Source organism: Streptopelia decaocto, assembly GCF_964273445.1.
Source record: "Streptopelia decaocto genome assembly, chromosome: 7".
NCBI lineage: Eukaryota > Metazoa > Chordata > Aves > Columbiformes > Columbidae > Streptopelia > Streptopelia decaocto.
The window spans coordinates 8,226,284-8,239,343 of NC_138661.1; the positions used below are offsets into that span (position 1 = coordinate 8,226,284).

General features: G+C 41.9%; 1 protein-coding gene across 1 annotated transcript in view; it reads left to right on the forward strand.

Annotated features, from left to right (window-relative positions):
- The window catches only part of BRF1 (BRF1 general transcription factor IIIB subunit), a 181,844-nt gene that overhangs the window by 43,616 nt on the left and 125,168 nt on the right, over positions 1-13,060 (forward strand). Inside the window, exon 3 of the mRNA XM_082058936.1 lies at positions 1,992-2,165. Within this exon, the coding sequence (XP_081915062.1) occupies positions 1,992-2,165 (174 nt within the window). The remainder of the gene's footprint in view (positions 1-1,991; positions 2,166-13,060) is intronic.

Here is a 13,060-nt window from a genome sequence, read left to right on the forward strand (position 1 = left end):
TTGTTTCTTGTTATCAGCTGCCTTTGTGACTTAGAGGAGATTGAACTGGACAATCTTACTTAAAGGGAACGCAGCGCACTTGCTGCTGCAGTGATCCCCGTCCCTGCAGCCGAGGGAGATGTACATGGGCATGAGCATGTCTGGGTTTTTTTTTAATGGTTGTACATCTGCATGTCATGCCTAAGATCTCTAAAGATGACAGTTCTTTGTGCCTTCATGTTGGCAGCCATGCATGGCAAAACACCACCAGATAAAATAGGGAGTTTAGGTGACAGGACGAGGTGGCTTTCTGTAGCCTCAGTGATCCACGCTGGCCTCTGGGGTGGATGTTCAGGGAGGGGCTGATCCAGGGCAGCTGCTTCGCTGCCACTGCGAAAATGAGTGGCATAAAAGTCTTGTTCCTGCTTCAGCATGGAGACTGTAGACCCTGTAATAAAATTGGAGGGCAAATGCTTAGTTTTGGGAAGATGTAATATTTGTATTTGAGTGTGGTGAGTGTCAGTCCAGGGCCTGCTGATGGCAGTGGAAAAACTGTTCAGTTAATGGGCTTTGGATTACTCTTGAGTAGCTTATTGTACCCACAGCTCCTGCGGAAGGTGACGTATCCTTCCTCTGCCTTTACTTCGTCATCCAAATGTGTTACACCTGGTTGACCAACGTGCCTTAAAGGAGATGTTGTTGGTGAGGGCATTAATTGCCACCTGTGCAGGAAGGAGAAGCTGTAGCTTTGTGGCAGCTCCTGTTTGGCTGGAGTCTTGCTGACCCAGGCTGTGCATCTGGAGTCACTTTTTATTAAAGCTGAATTGAAGCAGCGTCTTTGGCAGAAAGTTGTTTGGAGGTTAAGCATTTTTACCACATTATTAATGATGATGATGCAAGGATTTGCATAAAATTGAGGTGTGCAGTCTGTGCGGGTGCTGGTGGTGTTCTGGTGAGCATTGAGTGGTCACCATTGCTTTCTGTGGATGGTGGTGGCCAAGGTACATGCTGGGCATTGTGCCCCCCTCAGCAAAGCTGCTCATGACATCTCTGAAGGGAACAGATGAGCGTTTCCTGTAAATACACGTACTGGAAACATCTGCCCGGCACATTGAATTAAAGGATTTTTCTTGATGTGCCGTCTGACGCCGTATGCTGAGGAACTCCAGTGCTCTGTTTTCCTCGTGACTTCCCCCATCTTTCTCTTAAGCTGTCTTCTCGGTGCACTCTTCCGCCGCTGGAGCTGCGAGGACGGACCAGACCTCGCTTCCCGCATCTGTCCCAGCAGCTGTGCCACTTCCTGCCATGAATCATCCAAAACACACTTTTAAAAAAAAATTATTTAAGAGTAAAGGCACATTTTGTTCTCCTCTAGCCACAAACTATCCTCGGCAATCTGGCAGCCAAGCCTTAGATGAAGGCTCTGGTGCGAAAGTGTTGGGAGGAAGGAAGTGCCTCCCATCGGTGGTGGTGACGGGCAAGCCCGGAGCTCAGCTCCTTTCCTCATGGGCTTCGGTTGTGGTCAGAGGAACTGCAAACCTCATCACTTCTTGGAGAGCTGCAGCAAAACGTCTGTTCTGTTTGCACGTCAATGTCAAACGTGCCATGATCTCTGATATTCAGAAATTAATCGTTGCAGTTAACAGAGTGCTAATTGTCAGATGATGTTTGGAGCAGGGGGATGTAATCTTTTGGCCTGGGAAGTCTTGGCTGTGTTTTGTCCCTGGGTGTTAATGTTTGCAGCTTCATTTTCCAGGGCTAATTGATTGCATGTATTTCAATTCTAGCAATCCAAAACAAAGCTTTTTTTTTTTATAATTTGTTCTGAGAAGCTGAGGATATACAGTTCCCAAAACTTCAGAGGTTATTGTATTTCACACACAGATGTAATCCAAAGTCCGCACCCTCAGTTTTGTCTTTGAAAATACCCATGGAAAAAAAGCCCAACCCAAAAGCACATTAACTACAAAGTTGTTAAGCATTTGCCTTTTTTTCCGTGTTATTTTTTCTAGGGAAACGTCAGATTCACCACTTGGGAAACCAGCTTCAACTCAATCAACATTGTCTGGATACTGCCTTTAATTTTTTCAAGATGGCTGTGAGCAAGCACCTCACCCGAGGGAGGAAGATGACCCACGTGATTGCTGCGTGTCTCTACCTGGTGTGTAGGACAGAAGGAACTCCTCGTATCCTTTGACATCTAAAAAATCAAACCAAATAAATAAAAGGCACACTTCTAGCAAGTCAGCTATCTCAGATAGATAGACCTTGTTTCCAAATTTGCAAAGGTAAGTGGTTAGGGCCTTTGTCACTGTTGGTTTTATATAATGAAGTAAATGGGAGTTTTTCCTGCAGTTCAAGTAAAATTTTTCCCTTTCTAAATGTACAATACTCAATATTTACAAGGAGCTATAAATGTTACTCCCTCTCCCATCAATAACTCTACATTTCTTCTTTCTCAACATTTTATTCTAGTATAAGATTGCATTTTCCTGTGATTTCACAGAATCACAGAATGTCAGGGACTGGAAGGGACCTCAAAAGATCATCCAGTCCAATCCCCCAGCCGGAGCAGGAGATTTGCTAGGGATTACTTGTTTATGATGTAGTGGTTTTTGTTATTGTTTTGTTTTTACTTTTGAAAACAAATAAAAATTAACCCCAAACGTCCTGTAATGTCAGCATTAAAGAACAGATTAGAGTTCCAGTGGGTTTTCTGTAAGATAGTTGAATTTCCTTCTTTTAATGCTTATGGGAAGGACAGCATCACTCCCATTTTAGTTTTGGGGGAAAAGGCATTTGATAAATTCTGTAATTTTCTCAGAGATCATATGGGAAATCAGTGACTGGAGGTGGGACTGCACACAGGCCAGAGTTGCACGTGAGTACTCTGTGCCTCTCGGCCATCCCGAGTTTTGGCTTATAGAACTTCATTAAAGTTCATGTAATCTTTAAATACTGATGGCCATCCAAATTTGTTTGTTTGTTATATTCTTTACTATGGTCTGTTTCAGTTGCTGGAATTTGGAGTTGAGTATCAAACAATCTCTTCTGTGTTATCTTAGTTCTTTTCTAACTTAAAGAAGTATATGGATATAATCAGTATTCTATTAGCTTTTTCTAGATTGCTATTTTCATTCTATATTTTAGAAGTTGAACAGCGTAGCTGTCCTTTTAAGATTGAGATTTTTTTTGGGTTTCAGAAACTACATTCGGGAGTCTAAAATTAGTTCATTCTGATAGTGTTGTGATCATTGCATCTGCATGTTTAAAAAAGAAGTGGTTTTGCAGGAATAATGGAATTAAAAGGAAGGCTTCCCTGCCATAAAGACAACGATGATTTAAAAGCATTGCCAGAAATTTTGATGCCCATGTCACATTTTAAAAGTAATTTATTTACAGTCATTATTTGATACTAGTGAATGATAGCCTAACCATAATGTGCAAATCCATTTTTCCCCACTGGTAGTGATAAAAAAGCATTCGAAGAGCTCTAATAAGCAAGTAGGTACATTGTAATGTAGCGGCCATCTGTGCAGCAAGTGTGGGTAACTCTTCTAGAAAAGGAAAAAAACCATCCTTTTCTTGGTTGACATATCCTTCTTTAAAATATTTCAGCATGTGCAAGATGTACTGGTGTGGCTGACACTTCATAAATACCCAAATTAATTTTCCCACTTTTTAAATTAAATTGAGATAATATCCTGTGTGATATTTCACCTGAAATCCTAGGACCCCAGGGTATGCAAAGATGGGCTTTGTCTTTCTGTATCAGTATCACAAAATATTCCACCTTCATTGCATGGTTACTGTACCACCTGGGAATCAAGAAGTGGATGCTCATGACTGTCAGGCTCAATTTTGTTAGTGCTGATCTTTTTAAAAATCCATTAGATAAACTTAATTTTGTAGTTAATAGTAAGAATTTAACTGTGTTACTTTGGGAGAGCGAGTTCAGCTGGTGTTCTGCTGTTTGGGTTTTTGTTTTGGTTTGGTTTTTTAATATTTAAAATCCAGTTTAGTTTGAAAAACAAACCCCAAATAAGTTATGGATTCTGAACGTTGAATTATAAGTTCCTTTTTTGGTATCTTATCCTTTCGTTAAAACCTTGAAAACCTGTGACCCACAGGTGCATATTGCTGACCTTTGAACATAAAATACGTTCAAGCCTCCGTAGATTAATTGTGATGATAATTATCAGCACATTGTATTTGTTTCCAGCCTAGATCTGGCAATACAGAAATATGGTAAAGGAGCCTTTGGTCGAGAGAGACCAAGAACAGGTATAGGGGATGGTCTGGTGACGAGATGCTTTACCAAAGTTGAAGATGCTGTTTAGGGTAATAACCTTGCACTTGGGTTTGGTCTTCTGGAGAAGCCAGCAGAGGTTGGCAAGCAAAGAGGAAAATACGCTGTGTAATATACTATAGAAAGGACATACAGTATTTGTAACACTTGGAGGTTTATATACGCCGCTAAGTAGATTTACTGAGTTTGAAGTGTTCATTCTCATTATGGTGGTTACAGAACTTTTAGGAAGTAATTTGGGAGAAATTTAGAAAAGGAAGTTAAAGGCTGAGGGTTGCTGAATTGATGTATTTTAGAGGAAAGAGAGAACATGGAAGAATTAGTGACGGGCAGCAGCATCCTCGGAGCTCAGAGACAGCACCCTAGTTTTGAGTGGCCCAAATGAATCAGTGGGATGACTCGGGAGTTGTAGAGGCAAGAGAGATTAGCTGGGAACAGATTAGTCTCTGGAATAGAAGACAGCGTATTTCTTTAAAAAAATATGGTAGAAGGAACAAAGCAAGTGTGTGGCCTGGGGAGGTACAGTGGGATGCAGTCGGGGGCTGAAGTGACCAGAAATGTGTCCTCTCCAGTGGCAGAACCAAAGGAGTGGGAAGTGTTTGGAGAGGGAAAACAGGGTTTAATTGTGTCTGCATTGAGTTCAGTTTGAGGGAGTGGAATGTATTTATCTGACATGGATATCTGCTTGTTCTTCTTTTTTTCATAATGTACGTGTCACCAGCCAGCCTCCGTGAAAATGGGAGGAAAACTGTAGCCAAGTCTACTGGTGCAGTCTGAATTATGCCCGAATAAACCTCAGCCTGATTTAGGGACACATAAGTTCTCCTTGTTTTTTATGCTTTCTTTAATTAATACAAAACCACAAAATACTCCAGTAACACATTTTTTTAATCTGAAGAAATAGTTCTAGAACTTAAAGTGATCATAAAAGTTTATCTGAAGTGCAGCTTTTATTTACAGTTCTTTAAAAAGTTGAATATATAATTTGAGATCTGAATGGCTTTTACATAATTTACTATTTTTTATTAGCTTATTTGACACAAAAGCCCACAATGCAGCAACTTTGGCACAGCTTTTCAGTCACCTTGCTTATATTACTTGTCAGCGTTAATGTTTTAAAGGGAAGATGGCTTACAAGCTATTAGCTGAATTTGGGAGGTGTTTCATCCTTTTGATGAAAAACTTTAATTTATTATTCTCTTTATGAGATGCGTCTATCTCATAATTATCAGAACGAGAGGTATAACGCCAAAAATACATCTGGTGGAGACAGCGGTTCTTAAATGCTCGAGTTTGATGGAACGGGTTGTCCCCCTCGCAGGGGCTGAGCGGTGCCGAGCGTTTCCAGCCACATCTGCCTTTGGCCGGCGCTGCCAGCGCTCCGGGCATTTCAGGATCTGGCTCTGAATTTGTTTCTTGGAATAGTAACAGTCCTCAGTTGTTTCTCTTTAATGTTTTGAACAGCTTTTCCACCCCTACAATATGTTTGAATGGAAACAAAGGGTTTTTTTAGCTGGTCCTGCCGTTCCCAAGAGAAGGAACTCGGGAAGAGCCGGGCAGGGTGTCTGAGTGACTTACGGGTTGGGCTGTAACCCGGGGCTGCCGGGGGTCACTCAGAACAATGAGAGCCTGGCCAGGATTTTCCAGGTGGGATATCAGTTTGTTTTAATCAAGGAATGTTTGTAATGCTTTTTACTGTACGCAACTGTTAGAAAAATGTACAACTGTCCACTATTTTGTTTGTAATATTTTTCCAACGCCACCAGCTGGGTTTTTTTTACAGCAACGTGGTAAATGTCTTTTGTCCCACACACATGCACCTTTTAAATTGTACTTATTTATTCTTTTCCTTTGAAGCTGTCTCCCGTAGTTGTAAACCAAATCCTGTCTGGTTAGAGCATAGTAAATAAAACCTTTTTCACATGAGAAGAGTCCTTGCAAAGTTCCCTCACTGGCTATCTTGTGTAAATATCCCACTGTTTGCCTCTGGAGGTAAATTCGGGGCAGGTTTTCCCCTCCCAGTAAATCTGGATGCTGGGGGGCTTGCCAAGCCCTTCCCACCGCCCGGGGCTGGGGAAGCCTCCTTAGATCGAGGTTGCCCAAGTTATTCAGGTGGTCTTCAGTGGCCTGGTGTGGTCAGAGGAAAGAGGTGGGTCCTCCTGGGGTCAGCCCAAGACAGCCAAGTGAGGCTTCTCTTCTGAGTTGTTTGCGGAAGAATCTTTCTGCTAAATGTCTAAGAAAAATAACCTCTTAAATAGGAGCGTTTGGAGCAGAAGGCTGACAGGAGAAAGTTTGTTACCTTCGTGTCTTATGCTGGGTGGGGAAGCGTAAGGCGCTTTTCTTTCCCTGGTTCCTCTGCCCCATGAACCCCCCCTTTTGTTTGAGGGAAGATCGTGAAGGCTTTGCAGGAGGCAAGAAGGATTTGGGAAAAAAATGGGCATCTCCTCCCCGAATGGGGCAGTACTTTGTTATTTCCTATTTGTCTGCAGTACTTGTACTTTATTGCCAAGCTGCTTGAATGCCTCCTGGTTTAATGTGTTTATTTTCATGTCAGAGTAAGGGAAGTCGGGAGTATTTATCTTCATTTCCAGGTGCAGAACTGAGGCTAAGTGACACATTCAAAGTTACCCAGAAAATCTGTGGTGGAGTGAGGAACTGGTCTCTTTAATCCTAGATTAGGCAGCAGCTTGTTGGTCTTTGCAAGAGAAATTCAGCTAATTTCCTTTGAGCATTAGCAGGCTCCGTCAGCTTCCATACTGTCTTGGGAAGCTTTGTATAACCTCGCCATGAGAGCCTTTGATGGATATATTCTTTGTTTCCCTACTAACACATCAAGGTCTATCTTTGCAAGGAAAAGGGCAAGACTTCCTTTTTTATTAGAAATGAAAAATTAGATCTCCAGCAATCTTTTGACCTCTGCTAAAACTTCCTGGAGCCAGCAGGCCCTAGTGTTCCCAATTAAAAAGTTAACTTTTGAAATTAGACTTTCATCAACAAAATTTTAGAGCTGTAGTTAGGGAGGTTAGTAAAAGCGATTTCTATTTCTCGTTGGTTAAGGACTTTCTTTTTAGCAACTGACCTTTTACTTTTGATTAAATACAGTTGCATTCAAAATGTGTTTTGTTTAAGTGTTGAGTGTGACAAGAACATAAGAGATTAAAAATGCATTTTAAATTTCACAGTTAAAAATACGTATAATATTGACAAAAGCACATTATTTCATTTCACTAGTCCTTTTTGTGTGTGTCTGGTAAAGGACACCAAGATCTTTATTCACAGAAATTTGAATAGGATAGAATATTTTCAGTTGGAAGGGACCTACAACCTACTAGTCCAAGTGCTAGACCACTTCAGGGCTGACCAAAAGTTAAAACATGTTATTAAGGGCATTGTCCAAATGTCTCTTTAACACTGACAGGCTTGGGGCATCAACCACCTCTCAAGGAAGCCTGGTCCAGGGTTTGACCGCCCTCTTGTTAAAGAAATCCTTCCCAATTAAGCATTTGTTTGGACTTGAAGTCTTGGAAAAGCCTTGTCCATTGCAAAATGCAGTTTTAAAATTAGGATGCTTTTGAGTGGGTGGATTTTAGCTGGGAGAGTTTCACCCTATTAATGAAAAATTGCCACCTGAAATAGGGTGTGGCTTTTGTTACCCCATGTTATTCGAATCTATTTCCAAATAGTTCATGTGTTTGGTAATGCTTGGCTTGTGTGATCATTCCTGTTTGGTACCACAGGAGAAAATGCTGGAGATGTAGGGAATATAGCAGCCAGGGACAGCAATAGAAATTTAATTTCTGGACCTTGATTTCTCCCCGTCACCTCGTCCTCCAGGCAGGGCTGGGACTGCTGAATTTCAACAGCAGGGCTCATGACCTGCAGTCATGTATGGACTCTCCTTTTCCACCGAGTGGAGGAGAATCATATGATTTTTCTTTCCCTCGCAGTACTGCCTCACACTTTTTTTGCCGTATAAAGTGAGGATGTTGCTGAGAGAATGAGATATTCCATGTTTCCTGTTGGTGGGAAAGTAAAATTCTCCTCTCCATGCGCTCGCTGACGTTGTGTGCTCTGGTGTGTGGTCTGTTCTCTTCCCCGCTGTGTCCCCTCACTGCAGGGGCTGCTTCTGGACGGGGCAGGGGACAGGAGGAGCTGAGGCTCTGTCCCTCTGGGGTGTCTTTCCTGCCCTCCAGCTGGATTGAAGAAGAGCCTGTGTTTCCCTGGGTCCTGTGTCATATCTGTCAGTCCCCTATAGACGTCTGTGTAGTATCTGAAGCGATGCTGGGTACTTGAATTGTTCCACTTGCGTCTGGTGATTTGCAGTGTCTTGCTGTTTTTTTTTTTTAAAGAGAATTCTCTCTTGAGGAGAAGATAACCTGAAGCCTTTCAAACTGGTTGTATGGCCCTGCACCTGGGGGACAGGGCTGGGGAGATGGTAAGTGGCTCTAGAGTTATAGAATGTCCTGAGTTGGAAGGGACCCACAAGGATCATCGAGTCCAACTCCTGTCCCTGCACAGGACAACCCCACAGTTCACACTGTGTGTTTGAGGGTGTTGTCCAATCTCTTCTTGAACACTGTCAGGCTTGGGGCCGTGACACCTCCCTGGGGAGCCTGTTCCAGTGTCCAGCACCCTCTGGGTGAAGAATCTTTTCCTGATGTCCAACCTGAACATCCCCTGGCACATCTTCCTGACATTCCCTCGGGTTCTGTCACTGGTCACCAGAGAGAAGAGTTCAGCACCTTCCCTTCCTCCTCACCTTGTGATGAAGCTGTAACCACCATGAGGTCTCCCCTCAGTCTCCTCTTCTCCAGGCTGAACAAACCAAGTGACTTTAGCCACTCCTCATATGGCTTCCCCTCCAAACCCTTCACCAGCCTTGTGGCCTCCTCTCGGCACCCTCCCTCGTGTTTTCCTCTTGTCCCTTGTAGGGGGAAAGCCATAAACCTGACTTGTGCATGACTCGGATGTGGGAGGAAAATCGTGTGATTGCTGACTGGCATTATGCTGTGGGGTGCCCTGTCTCTGAAAAGTCATCAAAGCTTTCTGCAGGGAGACTGTAATTTTAATATGGAGATTCTGTACTTGGGTGATTTTTTTTTCCTTTGTTCCTTTAAGATTTTCAAAGTACAAAAGGGGAAGGGAACTTAACGTTGTGGTGTATGTCAACTCAACATCTTACTGTTTAAATCCTAGTGCTAAATGCCCATTGTGGATGCTGCAGGGAGGGAGGGGAAAAGCAGCTGTAAGTGCAGTAGTGATAATTGACCCACTTAAGAGAGCTGCTCTAATTTTGCATGTTACAGCATCCTGGAAATTCAGATAAGAATGTTGATCTCTCCAGCTAATAGGATTTCTAAATATATCATCCAAAAGAAGCAGGAGGACTGTAATTTTGCGCATGTGTGTGTGTGTGTGTGTGTGTGTGTGTGTGTGTGTGTGTTCAGGCTAATATTTTGTTTAAGGATTGCACGCTATGAAAAATCTGCTTTTCTGTTAACTTGTTATTATACTAACTCAGGATAAAATAGTATTTGACCTCCGATGCTGGCAAGGGGGGGCTGATCTTGCCACATTGAATTTGCTGACGAAATTCTCACCGGCTTTTGTGTAGAGGAGTGACCACCTTTTGTCCCCTCAGGATGCTGGTACCCAGCAGGTGGCTCAAATTGTCAACTTTTCCACAATGCAGCATTAAACACAGTATCTGCAGAAATAGAGGGGGACGGGGTCACAAGATGGCCTATCAAGATTACAGATTTTGGCTGGTTTTGATAGCTTTGTTTGTTTTCCTCATTTAAGGGAAATTTTGAACAGTGAAGGTCAAAATAATACTCTTCTCGAATTTGACCACAGAAATCATTTCGGTTGGAAGAGACCCTCAGGATCATCGAGTCCAACCAAAACCTAACTCTAGCTAAACCATGTCCCTAAAAACCTCATCTAAACAGCTTTTAAACTTTACAGAGCGGAGTGTTTTGAGTCTCTCTCTAGGCAGTTCTTTCTCAAAGCACATTGATCTTAGTGCCATGATCTAGTAAATGGACTGGAGTTGGACCAAGGGTTGGACTTGATGATCTCTGAGGTCTTTTCCAACCCAGTCAATTCTGTGATTCTGTGATGGGTATGACTGCTGAAAACCATGGGGTTTGTGTCAATAGAGCTGTTGCACTTGCATTGTTTTAATTTTGGAGATCCTTTGCCCTTGCCCATCATACCTTTCTGTGCTGAGACAAAACCAGTCATCACAGTCCCTCTTTGAAAGGAAGGGACAGGCTTTACTCTGTAGGATTAGGTCCACTGAAGCCTTTGTTGCTGAGGGCTTGAATTACATTACAGGCAGGTAAGAGAAGTATTTATTGTTTGGTGATCCTGTGCTCTGTCACTGTGCCAGGCCTTGTGTAACACAGAAATATTACAGCAGAAGCATCTGAGCCAGATTTTTAATGCATGTAATAGTGGTCTGTTGTTGCGTACATAAAAATAATAATTAATAAAATTAATTGCATGGCCTCTTAGCAATTAGGTTGCATTTTGGGGTTTCTGAACTGATGAGACATTTTTGTGGTAAAGGTGAAGTAAGGAAAGAAACAGAAGCAAGGAGCAGCAGAGCTACGAAGGTGTCAGTAAAACTGGGGTAAGAATATGAGGGACACCCCTCACTTTGCAGCAGCAGCGAGAGGGAGCGATGCTTTGAGACGTGGTGGCGGAGACATGGGAAATAACGAGGGGACCGAGGGCAGGACGAGTTGTGGGTGATGGATGAGGGGAGGGAAATGTGATGGCAGAGAGGCCTCCCTCCGGTGAAATAAATACAAAGGAGGGACGATAAGGAAGGGGATCACACCTCTGATGTCTTTGACCTTCAGTGATCCTTGCATGCTTGTGAAAATAAATATTTAACAATCTTCTTAAAGCTTGTTTAAAAGAGGAAACGATTAGGTCGGCTCTCTGCTGAATTGAGAAGTTTATCTCTGCATCCGAATTTTGGTGCTTATGTCAGCAAAACCAGCCTTATAACCGGGTGGTGTTTTGACCCGACGGGAGCTAATGTGTTACGAACACCAGTTAAACAGAAAACAGCGCGGTACCGCCGCTCATTGTGTAGCACATTCTTGCTTTTGTCAGAGGATGTGCTGGAGGTGGCATGGGATGTGGAGGAGCCGCTTCCCCTTCCTTCCCTGCACGCCCACCCCCCTTAAAAACAGAGAAAAAAGAGGAGAAAGAGAAAAGTGTTACCTGATGCTTTGTTTAAATAAATGCTGGTAGCAAACACGATCAATTACGGTCGATGTTTCTGATCCGGTCACATATTCATGGCTGTAGCCATCACTAATGTTTTCTGCGTTTTAATACTTTAGAAGTCAATTAGACAATTAAATGCTCTCCTTCATTAAAATCATTTTGAAGATTGTGTATTTGCATGTTAATGCTGTAAGAATGATGCCTTAGAAGACGAATTCATATTATTAAATAGTTTAATTAAGTTCAGTAATGCAAAATCGGGTGAATAAAAGCCAGTGCGTTGAGACCTGTAAGCAATTTTGTGCTTGCTATCTGCAAATATTATTTTAGCTTGAAGTCTTCTAAAACTGTGTCCACTTTCATCATATTTTTAAGTCTTATGCAGCTTTTTTGTCTCGCGCTTTTTGATGTTATAAGAACAAAGGGAAGGTATATCAGAGAAACAATATTACCTTTCAAATTTGTCTTTATAAAACAGGATTCATTCTCAGACCTGGCCTGTCCTCGTATTTGAAAGTGGTCTTGATGATGATTTCTTACATCGTAATAAAATATATAAGCCTGCTAAAAACTGGTAAAAGTACTTCTCGAGAGCTGTCTTATTTCTTCAGAAGTTCGTCACTAGGATTTTATTAGCATGACATAGTCTTCGTACGTAAACTTCATACTGGAAATGCTTCTCAGTGAAAGATTTTTAGCATTTTGTAGTCTCATGTCAAGCAAAATTGTGAGCTGAGCCTTTTCTAACCTTTTCACTGTTAGGCTGCCTTTGTGGCAAGTCCGTGTCCTTCCTCGAAGGCAAAAGAAAATGTCTTTTAAGTTTAACTGCCAGACTGGCTCAGTATTGTTGTAGATACGAATGATGTAATACTCAGTCACGTGGTGGTATGTCTGCTATTTTCCCCCCGTTGAGAGAGAGAATAATCTTTCCATCTTATCCAGTTTCAGCAGTTCGGGGAAATAGCAGCCTTAAATGAGACCCGAAACAACCAAAATCTTTATTTCTTCCAGAACTCTGCTTTTGAAGCCAAATGTTCTTCTTTATTTTGACTTGCTAATTGGAAATAAGATGTTGAAGATAATGTGTGCTTTGAAGCTTGTGTATTGTGCATTTTATTTAGATTTAATCCTTTAAACATTTGACAATAAAACATAAATTGTGGAGCTCTCATCTTTAGATCAGTTGTAAGTGAATCATTTAAGTTTTCAACAACCTTCCAGATTGGGAGAAACACAGTAGTCTGACTGATGTTTTGACTGTATGTGTTGGTAAAGTGCTATGAGATTTGCTAATCAGTATTTTTAAAAGGAGATATATAACTGTTTCTTCAATGGAGGAGCAGCTTGTCTGCCAAAAATAAAGTCTTAGCTTATGCCTCAACAGGGAGTAGAAATCAGAGTGCTCTTCAGATTCCTTTTGTATCGGTAAGCAGAGAGGAATGGTAAATGATATATTTTATGTTATCATATATGAACTATTCATGATGGAAAGCCAATTTTGAATGATGGGAAATATATAGACTGAAA